This window comes from Blastomyces gilchristii (genome assembly GCF_000003855.2).
Source record: "Blastomyces gilchristii SLH14081 genomic scaffold supercont1.2, whole genome shotgun sequence".
NCBI lineage: Eukaryota > Fungi > Ascomycota > Eurotiomycetes > Onygenales > Ajellomycetaceae > Blastomyces > Blastomyces gilchristii.
In genome coordinates, this window is record NW_003101681.1 from 2,670,155 (window position 1) to 2,681,237 (window position 11,083).

At 46.5% G+C, this 11,083-nt stretch overlaps 7 protein-coding genes across 7 annotated transcripts; 2 read left to right on the top strand and 5 right to left on the bottom strand.

The window, feature by feature from the left end:
- Positions 1-2,031: 2,031 nt before the first annotated feature.
- On the bottom strand, positions 2,032-2,337 carry BDBG_01200 (uncharacterized protein; the record flags this gene model as incomplete). The annotated part of the gene is made up of 1 exon (XM_002628246.1): positions 2,032-2,337. The coding sequence occupies one exon, from the start codon at positions 2,335-2,337 to the stop codon at positions 2,032-2,034; it is 306 nt and encodes a 101-aa protein (XP_002628292.1).
- A 466-nt stretch (positions 2,338-2,803) lies between these two features.
- Positions 2,804-4,904, bottom strand: BDBG_01201 (lysosomal acid lipase/cholesteryl ester hydrolase). Its single transcript, XM_002628247.2, has 3 exons — positions 4,777-4,904; positions 4,620-4,699; positions 2,804-4,562 (listed from the first exon to the last, which is right to left on the bottom strand). The coding sequence occupies exons 1-3, from the start codon at positions 4,809-4,811 to the stop codon at positions 3,085-3,087; spliced, it is 1,593 nt and encodes a 530-aa protein (XP_002628293.1). The 5' UTR covers positions 4,812-4,904; the 3' UTR covers positions 2,804-3,084.
- A 104-nt stretch (positions 4,905-5,008) lies between these two features.
- BDBG_01202 (cytochrome c oxidase assembly protein) lies at positions 5,009-6,426 on the top strand. The gene is made up of 3 exons (XM_002628248.2): positions 5,009-5,272; positions 5,416-5,557; positions 5,702-6,426. Exons 1-3 carry the CDS (start codon positions 5,248-5,250, stop codon positions 5,904-5,906), a joined length of 372 nt encoding a protein of 123 aa, XP_002628294.1. The 5' UTR covers positions 5,009-5,247; the 3' UTR covers positions 5,907-6,426.
- Positions 6,163-8,763, bottom strand: BDBG_01203 (oligosaccharyl transferase complex subunit OST4). Its single transcript, XM_002628249.2, has 4 exons — positions 8,180-8,763; positions 7,982-8,095; positions 7,171-7,898; positions 6,163-7,103 (listed from the first exon to the last, which is right to left on the bottom strand). Exons 1-4 carry the CDS (start codon positions 8,322-8,324, stop codon positions 6,675-6,677), a joined length of 1,416 nt encoding a protein of 471 aa, XP_002628295.1. The 5' UTR covers positions 8,325-8,763; the 3' UTR covers positions 6,163-6,674.
- On the top strand, positions 8,476-9,813 carry BDBG_01204 (NADH dehydrogenase). The gene is made up of 2 exons (XM_002628250.2): positions 8,476-8,994; positions 9,260-9,813. The coding sequence occupies exons 1-2, from the start codon at positions 8,811-8,813 to the stop codon at positions 9,304-9,306; spliced, it is 231 nt and encodes a 76-aa protein (XP_002628296.1). The 5' UTR covers positions 8,476-8,810; the 3' UTR covers positions 9,307-9,813.
- BDBG_16319 (uncharacterized protein) lies at positions 9,691-9,933 on the bottom strand (the record flags this gene model as incomplete). Its single annotated transcript, XM_031724298.1, has 1 exon — positions 9,691-9,933. The coding sequence occupies one exon, from the start codon at positions 9,931-9,933 to the stop codon at positions 9,691-9,693; it is 243 nt and encodes an 80-aa protein (XP_031576323.1).
- Positions 9,934-9,942: 9 nt separating this feature from the next.
- On the bottom strand, positions 9,943-10,164 carry BDBG_01205 (uncharacterized protein; the record flags this gene model as incomplete). The annotated part of the gene is made up of 1 exon (XM_031720234.1): positions 9,943-10,164. One exon carries the CDS (start codon positions 10,162-10,164, stop codon positions 9,943-9,945), a length of 222 nt encoding a protein of 73 aa, XP_031576324.1.
- Between the last annotated feature and the right edge of the window lie 919 nt (positions 10,165-11,083).

Sequence of the window (11,083 nt, forward strand, 5' to 3'; positions counted from 1 at the left end):
GATTTTTGCTGCAAAGGCGGTCTTGTGGCCGTTGCGGTGCTCGGTTGTGGTGCTCGCGGGCTGCAGTAGTTATTTAGACCACTGGACAGCGGGAAGCAGCGCATGGTTCTCCTCGGGCGTTTTGCAACAGCCGCATGCTCTCTCTGCTTAGTTGGAGGGGGCTCCGTTGGGCGCCATTGAGGTCTCCCATTATTTATGAAAGTTGGACTTTGTGTGTTGGCCCTGTACAGAGTGATTAGGATTATTTAGGTATTTTGGGACATTCTTGAACGGCAAGGAACTTATCGTACGAAATATATGCTTAAAGGATAAGTTGAAACTTCAGCTCCGACGCTAATCATCAAGAACTCTCGATGGTAGCAAAAAATCAGGTGTCATGTTGACGCGGGCTTGGACGCGAAGTGGCTGAAAAAAGTATTTAAACTGTTAGAGTTTCCCCTATTGCCTCTCTATTCTTCTTTCATGGCTGAATTCTTCTCAAATATCTCGGTTATATACACAGTATACATATATATTTTTCTAGCTCACCAAGCTGTTTTTTACAGATGAACTCGTCTTTCTTTCATGGTCATTGAGCAAGCTTATCTAGGAAAGCTGCTTTCCCCTCTTTGTAGTTATTATAGGTATTCTATGATTTTTTTTAAAATAACTAGAACTCATTGTCTCTTTTCTCCTTCATCCTCCTACTACCCACGCCTCCAAGCTTACGACAGCAGATCACCGCTGTTTCGCAGCTATCCCGTTCTACCACGAGCACTCCTTCGTCTTGATGTAGCCTCAGCCTATTTCCAAGCGAGCACCCTGTGATATTTTCATTTCCCTCCTCTCGAAGATCTTACTCTTCTTTTGTAAAAAGACACACTGGAGCATCTGTCATCTCTTTTCAGGCGGTGGATGGGATCATATTCCACAGAGCTGGAATGGCAGTCCAGCTCTGACGCAGGAATCCTTGCCTGACGTATTGGATCGAATTTTCGGGTTTACGATGCGATGGATGGGGGCCAATCGACAAACAGCTTTTTGGATGTGGCACATCTGCAGGATTGGTACAGAGTAGAGCAATGGAGATATACTTTCACTCTGTCCCGATGGACAAGATACCAGTAACTCTGTATGGCTGGCACTGGATCCCAGAAGCAATGGCTTCTTTTTGACAAGGGGTTGACGGCCAAAAGTGCAGATACATCAACATCAAAGAGGGTTTTTCATTGGAATCTGAACATCAAGATTAGCAGAAGTCAAAATGATTGTACTTAGAAGTGTAGAACCACAGTTATGCTGCTGATATTCAGAGCGTAAAAAATGTATCTGCTTTGCTAGCGGCTGCCTTTGCCGAAGATTCGTGGATACTGAGAGATATATGGACGTGGATAATTTCCAGATGCCTTCGGACTTCTCAATATGTGTAAAGCATAACAAAAGGGTGTTGGGTGGAGGATGAGAGAACATGCCCCCACACCTTGCTGGGAAGTGTAGGAAAGAATCTCATTCTGAGAGTGCTAATGTTGATATAAGTAAGGCTGCATTTGAATAAATAACTAGTTGAACTGAAAAGGGTATGTTGTTGAATGGTTCCACTGCATCATTGCAGCATTTCCTTCAGTTTGATTTCATCATCAAAATTCTTGATGCGGTTATTTAAACAATCAAACACATTTATGGTGCAGCTCGTTGATTGGAGTTACAGCAAGGCAAGATATGTCAACTCAATAACAAAGGATGACTCCAGGAACAAACTCGATTGGAAGTTTTTCTAGCGAATGGGAAATTGGAGAAATGATCCAGGAGAAGAAGCCCATCATGGAATTTATGCTCCAAAAATCTCTAAATACGAGCGACTTGACCGACTATTATAAATTGCCCCCCCCCCTCCCCCCCAATAATGCAACACCCACACAATCGCTGCTTACATCCAAAGCAGAGCCCCAATCGCAGCCCCAGCCCCGGCCATCAACGAACCCTCCAGGAAAGCACCCGCATTCGGAGTTTCAGATGGCGCCCTCGATGAACCCGAGCCACTTGCATTCGTGCTCATCGCCCGTCCAGGGAGCCGGCGGCTGCGTGATGCCCGGAGCAGTACCACCAGTACCCGTTTCCGTCCCCATCCCCGTGGTGGTGGGCGCCGGAGGATTGCTGCCAGTCACCATCGCCTCCGTCCCCATCCCCGTCTCTGTGGCCGACGTAGGGTCGCTGGGGCTCTCTGTGGTAGACGGCTAGTAGGAGAGGGAATGATGCGGACGTCGCGCGCGTCAGGGTGCCGGTGTAGGCGGGGCAGCCGGGGACGTCCTTCTTGATAGGCGTGCGTCCGCCGCCGCAGTCGAGCGGGTCGCAGATCATCCCGTCGTCCGGCCCATTTCCAACTCACGGTTCTCAGATAGCGCTGGCATTGCCGCCTCCTGCCCGTCATGGTCTACTGAAGCTCAGATTGTAGGGAGGAGAGGTAGTATCCATCCGTCGTTCCGGTTCTTTTCAAAAATAAATACTACGATCCGGAGTCCGTGATGAGATATCAATACCACATCTTGCCTTCGCTGTACCTGTGCAGTGCTGAATGAAGACGACCCTGCTTGGTAACCCTGTCTTTGTGAGGAACCTGGAAAACAAGGAATAACCTCCCCCCTATCCCGATAGGGAGGACTGTCGTCATGCTGTACACTTAACGGAGCACTGATCACAATCTGACCTATGTCCTGGAGCGAGGCCGCAGAGAACATCTTGATTCTAACTTCATTCGCATTGCAACGGGGGTTGTATGGTAATTAGTTAGTAGAATTAAGTTTTGTAATGTGCATGTATGTATGTATGTATGTATGTATGTATGTATGTATGTACTGTACTGTACAACAATGAGAAGCGCACCTGTATTGATACTCCTCATTGCGTATGGCTGAACTGCGTGAAAAAACCATTGCAAACTCCCGTTCCATCTGTACAGATCTATGTATATCCGTGCCAAAAAGGAAACAGACGGGGGAAAATAAGAATGTAAAGAAAGGTATGAATAAAACACCTTCCCTTCTTGACATGGGCGGACGACGGTCACTTAAAATAATATCATTACAGTAGAAAAGCAGCAAAGGCTTGTCAGCTCTCATCTTCTCGATTCCCATTAGCCAGTTTGACCCGTTCATCGTCAGAATAAGAGGGTAGGCCTGAAGATCGCGCGTGCAAGGGCTGTTCCGATAGCGGAATCTTGGCCTCGGTCAGCGCAAACTGGGGCAGAGAATTCTCGACCGGGATTTCGTTCTCATCTTGATCGTGGTGGAGAGAATCAGGGTTATTTTCCTTCATGAGATAGTCTGGCTTCTCAGCCGGCCAGCCCGTGTGATTTAAGCCATGTGACCACAGCGCATCCAAGATGTGCGGAAATGCCTGATCAGCAACGTCCCTCGCCCAGAGGAAGTCCAGGTGCTCATAGTGGGAAATCGATATTGCTTGTGTATGGCTCGGGAGTTCCTCGAGCATCACATCGATATCCACTAGACTATCACGACCCCCATAAACGAGGACGATTGGCGTTTTGATATTCTTTGTGGGGAATTTTGCGGGCTTGTAGTAGCGGTTGCTTTTATTAATGCTGACAGAGGGTCCTGCATCGTCATCGTACATCTGAAAGCTCTTGTTGCGGATAATCTGGAACCAATGTACGACGGACTTGGTGCTTGTGAATGAGTAGAGATGCGGATATGCCGCAAGTTTCTGATCGCTGCTGATGTTGACGCCGCTCCAGTTGAACAGGAATGAGAGGGATATGTCGATGATGCGGACAAAAATAGGTGGGTAGAGGATTGTTTGCCACATGGGTGTGGAACTGAGGATGCTTCGACGCCCGAATGCTAAGAAGAGAACGTTCGGAGACGCTTTCATGAGAGCGTCGACAACTCCATTGGCAAGTCCAGCTGGAGACATTGCCGGGGCTAGTGCTATGAATAAGTTGATTTTTTGGTTGAGTGTAGGGTGGATAGAGAGTGTAGCGAATGCTTGTGCGGTCCCTTGGGAGAATCCTATATAGGATAATGCCTTCTGTGAAGTGACAGACAGTATGTATTCGATACTGTCGGGGATGTCGTAGAAGGCGAATTCGTCCATGGAGAAATCCCAGAAGGCTATTGATGATGGAGCGTGGGTTCCTGACTTCTTTGAGTACTTGTTCCCTCTATTGTTTCCAAACCATACATCATATCCTTTATCGACGAGCTGGAATGGGAGGCAACGCTTTTCGTCTGTCAAACAGACCCATACTTCACTATTCATGAGCAAACCATGGTGCAGATAAACTACTGGCTTCTGACGGGTGCCGTCGTAAGCGTTAGCTTTCGAGAAGCTTTCGCCTTTCTTCCGCGGCAGTCTGTGCAAACCAAGAAGATAGCCATCGCCCGTTTGCACTACATGCTCTTCCGCTTCATAGCCCCAGAGCGAGCACAGTTCTAGAAAGTCTGAAGCACGCGCAATCTTTCCTGAGGTTGATGTTTGCAGCGCTCGTACTCGGCGCCCTTGTGGCGAAGCCAAAACCTTGAATATGACCTTAGACTGCTGATAGCAAAATTGTATGATCGGCTGAGCTGTGTTAAAAAGGTCAGAGTTATTGTTCCGGAGTAGAAGATAACGTTGATACTTACGAAGACAGAATGTTATGATATGTAATAGGCCTTCGATGAATATTAATACGAGCGAGCTGAATAGGGCTAGATACTCGTTCCTGAGGACAACCAAGACGCCGTTAATTACATTTCAGGGGTACTGTGACAAGCGGTTAGCAAAGGCGATCTAACTCACCAGAACAGCCTTCCAATGAATGGAACACGAGCCATATTTCAAACTCTTTCAGCGACACGGCCAAACACCTAGAGTATAAAATTACAGCAACATAGGTAAAAAGGGGAGCAAGAAGGAATGATGTTCTGCGTTGGATGTGATATTATTAAATCAAATGGCTTCGCGACGTCATAAAAACACTGCGCCGAAGCCCAAAAAGGGAAAGTCTACCGGTTGCTTATGTCACCCAGATAAAGTTTTGCAACTAGACTGTTTATAATTTAGCGCCTAGCTCCCTTCAACCGCGGGAATCATCCACGCAGAAGAATGAAGACTTGAACCCAACCGCCGTGCTGTTTCCTGGAGTCGCCTGCAATATCTTTTAAGAATATATATAGCCTGTTAAAACGGCATTTGGATTGATTCCCACCAATATAGATATATGCTGTTCAGCCATAAGCCCCTTGGTGAAGAAACAGAGATAAATTCACTATGCCTAGCTCTTGCAAAGATATCCGTATGCGTCAAATTCCCATGCTCCTCCTGCGCTCCGCTCCGCTCCGCCTTTGACATTCATATCCCTATGGATGAGCCAAGTTTCCCTTATCTCTCTCTCTCCTATTAACTAATCGCTAACTAAAACGTCTGCTGTTAATGTAGGCCTCGCACTGGCGCAATGCTTGCAGCAATCCGATTGTATAATGGTCCAAGGCAAAACACCGCAAGAGTGCCTCCAACCCCCCTACCTCGATACCCTGCCCGTGAAATGCCAGCAACTGCGCAAAGGCCTTAGTGATTGCAAGTGCGTTTTAGCTTTCTCCTATTCCACATCTTTCAATTCCAACCTCTCCTCTTCATTTTTGTCCTTTTTGCTTCATGACAGACCACCTCATCAACAAAGCGAATACTCCCTAGCTAACAATTTCCATTTCTCAAACACACACAGACGAGGGATGGTAGACATGCGCAAACGGTTCCGCGGCAACCAGCCTATAGCCCTGGGCAGCGAAGTCGACCCCGCAACTGGCGAAGTTATCAACAAGTCGAAGCCTGTCGGACAGCTGTATGGCGGCAAACCCGCCTTCCAAAGTGTCAAGGAGATCAGTGGCGACGAGGTCCAGATGGATCCGGAAAAGACGAGAGGATTATAAGTGTTGCGGGGTTAGGGGAGTGAGGTAACTTTTGGCCGGTTTTGCTAGGCGGGGGAGGAGGAGGAGGTAAGCGGACGATGACAGGGCAGGGATGGTAAGAGGAGAGCGCTGCTGGGAAGTGTATGATATATTTTTACGATGAGAGATGAGAGTGGCACGATCGATCGTCTTAAGCATAGGGCCATAGGCGGCGTTGTTGTCTTCGGGATACATATCATTTTTGGGGCATTGGCGTTTTGGAATTTTTTTTCTTTTGGGATGATTGTGCAGCTATTTTGAGCCCACCAAGCCAGCTATGATGTACAGTACATACGGACGGATACGCCTCACATAAATAGCGCGCCTTTGATTGAGTGTATAATTATAGACCATTGCGATGAGTTACCAAAACCAAAAATCGTTTCTTCACCAGGAACTCCCTAGCTTGATTATAATAGAGATACTGGTATGACTGCTAACATTCCCGACACCAATTCATCTCTTTCTCTTTTTATGTGGATCTAAAAGTATAAAAAAATATGAAACGGAACAGCCAAAACAGACAGGTATAAACCACAAGTGTTAAAATACATTATAGGAACATAAACTGAACCTTTCCTCGTCATTTTCGGGCCTCTGCGTCCTTGAGCCCGCATCAAGATAAAAAAGAAATATAGAAGAGCCCCAAATGCGAAGGAAAAAAAAGAAAAGAAAAGAAAACTTGATAGACATTGAAATACAAATGCCAAATTAATGCATATCAGATACACACAGACACAACATGCGCAATCATTGGACTTTCTTAGACCAGTTTGCCTCCGTTTCTGGGGGGGCGGAATACAACCATACTGCGACGAAAGCTAGAAAACCACCAATAACAGACCACAACCCCGCAATCCAGACCCAGCCGCCTGTGATTTTCCAGCTACGGGGCCACTCGTCATGAGCGAAATGCCGAACAGTGACCTGCTCCTTTACATCGACGTTGGTGAGGAAAGGCCGTTTGTAGTTGACGCGGAACGAGAATATACCATGTTGATCGGGCAAGGTGAATGAGGTGCTGTACACGGTGCTATTTGCGGTCTTGGCCACGGGTTTGAGAGTGAGGCGGTGGAAGGGCGATAGCATGGTAAATTCGAGTTGAATGGCGTCTTCTTCGGGGATTTCGAAGGGGATATAGTGGTCGTAGTCGTACTCGGAGAGCTCGATGTTAAATGTCTAGCAAAGTATCGATATTAGCTAATATCACAATATAAAGGATTAGATGATATTTCCCAAAACGTACCACCTCGTTCTTTATCCGGTATATCGAAGGGTTCAGTTCTCCGGATTCATTCGACGGAGCAGATTCCGCAACCGCATCTGCACTCAAGTAGTGTTGCACTTTGTCCACTTTAACCACACCAGTCTCCTTAAACGTCCAAGCGCTAACTTGCTTTGCAAACTCCCTGTTCACCGTCTGTGCCTGTTCCCCAGCCTTCGGGCCCTTAACGGTGGCCGAGAACCACTTGTCTTTAAGACTCTCCACGGACCCTATGACCGTTAACCGGGCCGAATTCCTTGCCTGCATTGCTGAGACCAATGAAATCTGCGACCCAAACGCGAACGAGTCTTCGACCGTCTGTTCCTGCTCCTTCGCGTCATAGCTATATGCCGTCTCAGGAGCTCGAAGTATTGGAGCAAGTAACGGCCTGGCAGCTCCCAATGACTGGCCCGCAGATTTGGGGAAGGCGACCACTCCTTCGCCGGAGAAGTATGATTTAAGGTCTGGGCGGAGTGCTTTAGGCCGGGGGAGAAGAAGAACGTCATGTTGTTCAGGAGAAGAGAGGGTGTCGTAGTTGAAGTGGTCGACAACGAGCGCGTTGCGGTCAGAAGAGAGGTTTATATCTAGCTCTAGCAGGAGGGAGCTGATTGTGCTGGAAATCGCTGAACCGCCTGCGAGGGCGAGGAGAATGTTTCCTTCGCTGTTCATAAAATTGACCAGCGCTTTGGGCGATAATGCAGGCCCGAGTCCTGTATTTGCAATCGCTGTATTTAGTATCCGCCTCATCTAACATCCTCATGCGCAACCACAACAGCAACACAACCTCACTGACCTTTTGCCTTGCTTGGAGGGAGAAGAACAATGTGGTCATATGCTCTCTCTCCATGCTTAAATAGTGAAAGGCCCTCATCTTTGGGTGATTGAAATGATATAGAGTATCCCCGACCTATATATATATATTGGTGAGCTGGTGTAGTTCAAATAGAACCGATTGTTTTGTCCTATTTTTTTGCAATTATATATATCTCACCTTCTAGATCCTTCCAGAATGTCGAGAACAAGTCCTTGTCTGTGACATTGCCTAGAATGGCTAGCAGTCGGTTGCCATCGCTGCTGAGCGCATGGACAACAGCTCCCCAGAGCCCAACGAGAAGCAGAGAAAGAAGCCACCGCATTGTTGATATAGGGGCCCGTCCGCGCGGGGAGGCGGACAAAAAGAAAACGGGGAGATTAGCGGTGGACGTAGCTGGGGCGTAAATATGGCCTGAAATGCAAAGCCGGAGGACTGCTCAATTCCTCGTGGAAATGTTGTAAGTCTTTTCCCGTCGTAGATGTCGGCGGAACAGGCAACGTGTTGGTCCCAGGAACGCCAAGACCGGCAAGCGTGTGTGATCCAAAAGCTTTGCAGCAACCAACATCTCCGAAGCCCATCATCATGACCGTTCACCGTCACCGTCACCACCGCCACACACCACCACAACCAGCATTACCAGTACATACAATCACCAGCATAACCTCCTGCGCTCAATCTAACCTCTCTTACAGTCGCGCTGCTACCCCACCGCATTGCGCGACTACTGCGTAAAACTTCTCAACAACCGCCCAATTGAACCTCCCCCGGGCATCGTCGGCCATTGGCCCTCCAACCCTCATCATCCGCAATGTCCGCACCGCAGTTCTGGTCCACACCCTTCCGATACATGCGATGGGCAGCGCATGAGAAACCAGCTATCTTCTTCAGCGTCATCATCGGCTCGCTAGGCCCTGTGGCACTCGTGTCCCTCCCGCCGATCCGACGGTATTTTGGCGACGTGGACCCCGCCCCGATTCCGCTGACTTATCCAAGTACGTTTGCTACGAACCACTTTTTCTTTTTATCTTCTTGTTTCGTTTCTATATGGTGTTGTGTGATTTCAATTGCTTCTGCTTTTGCCTTCTTCTCCCTTCTTCCCTCTACATTATCGTTTCTTGTCTCTATCCACGGTTGGAAAACCAGCTGGTCCAGCCTCCCTTTTGCTTCAAGGCAAGGTGTCTTGAATTATGTAGCCTGCTGCTGTGAAACAAATGGCTAACTATACTCCTTCCCTTCCCCCTTCCGGTCATTTTTTAGTTCCTCCCGGCCCAAGACAGATCCCGAAAGGTTATGATGACGAGTAACTGAATTATCGAATAAGGGAGAGGGAATAAATAAGGGGGCAGCAAGGTTTAGTAGATGCGGGGTCGCAGGCAATGGTGGGAAAGAAGGAATCTGTCCCCTGCTCAATTGGTTAAATTCTTTCCGGGAGCAAAATGGCGTCGATATAATGGTGCTTGAGGCTAAAAAAGCAAAATAAAAGAAACGAAAAGAACCCAAAAGCTTAACGATAAGGGGAGAAGAAAAGCTATAAAATAAAGGAATTTGGGAGGGGGCTGGTAAGTCCCGAAAAAATATACATAAAAAGACATTGCTACTTCCTTCGTTCCTTTGGTGTCTTGTATCATACATAAAAACATTATCTCTCATATACACATTTTCCCCGTTTTTCCCACTATCGTACAGGCTCAACCCGCATAATTTTGAGGTGCATTTTTTCCCTCCAAGATCAAGCTCTTTAAGGCAATTGTTAAGCTTTCCCACGTAGAAATATCATCGCCTTCTATCTCATCCATATCTTCAACTTTGAGCGCATTGTCATCCTGGCTTTGGCCAACATGAGGGGTGAAATCCTCTAGTGCAACAGCAAGGAGAAACGGACTTATTAAGAGGTATAGCGCGAGGATGTTTGAGAGCTTGCGGTGGTCCATCAAGTGCATTTAAGGCATCGTTATGTCAGCACGAGTTGCCTTTGGTGCTCCACCGGCGGTGGGAAGAGAGGTGGGAAGATCCAGGACGGATTGCCAATACCCCTCGAGTACATTGAAGGCATCAACGATATCATGTCGACTTGCGTCTAATGAAAACAAAGCTTTGAAAAACTCAATGTCTTCTCGACTAGCACCACCGTAGAAGTGTGAACCAAGCCTAACATAGTGCATATCAGTATAACCTGAGGGTGGGGGATTATGTCGATGGTGTAAAACGGTGAGAAGAATATTTTTTATAAGATTCTAGCATCCTCCTGAGCTCATTAAAAGAATCAATGGACTGAGGGTGATTGTGACCTAATACCTCTATCTAGATTTCAAAAAAGGTGAACACCAGCGACAGCATTTCTTTGTATAAGTGTAGATTTTGCAAGCATGTGCATGGTTGTAGCATCTGGTACCACAAGTGGCAGCCACTGGATTCTTGATTTCTGCGTATCTCCAGTCATCCTCGAAGTCTTGACTCAATAGTTCGACCATGTCTGCCTCTTGATTCTGAAGAATGGAGAGTTCGTCGAAAAGGACACGTCAGTTTCATTGATGTAATTTGCAGCTTGTAGAATGGCTAACGGTAGTGTCAGGAAAAAGAGGTTATACACTACTGAACGCCACCAACATCGTATTACTACAATATTTCTCATCATCATCAGCTTACTACAACACTTGTCTAATACTCGCTTATGCTAGCTCTCTTGGCTCACACATATATTTTACTATAAATAGCTCCATCTTTTGTATGAAATAGATATATTAGATAGTGTACAGATAATATAATAAGCAGATCTTAATATAAATAAGATTCATATGTCTTCAACATATTCATTCATGACACTTAATCTGACAGTTATGAGCCTGATAAGCAGCATCTGAAGAGAAGTATGATATATTAATCTCAATCCTTATTTGAATTTGACAATAATTATTCAAACTGAGACAATTGATTCTCATTCATATATAGTCTGATCTACTTAACTGTCATACCTGATTCTCAGTAAGCAGTATCTGAAGAGAAGCATGATACATCACTGATTTCAATTCTCATTTGAATTTGACAACAATCATTCAAACTGAGATAATTGTTTCTCATTTA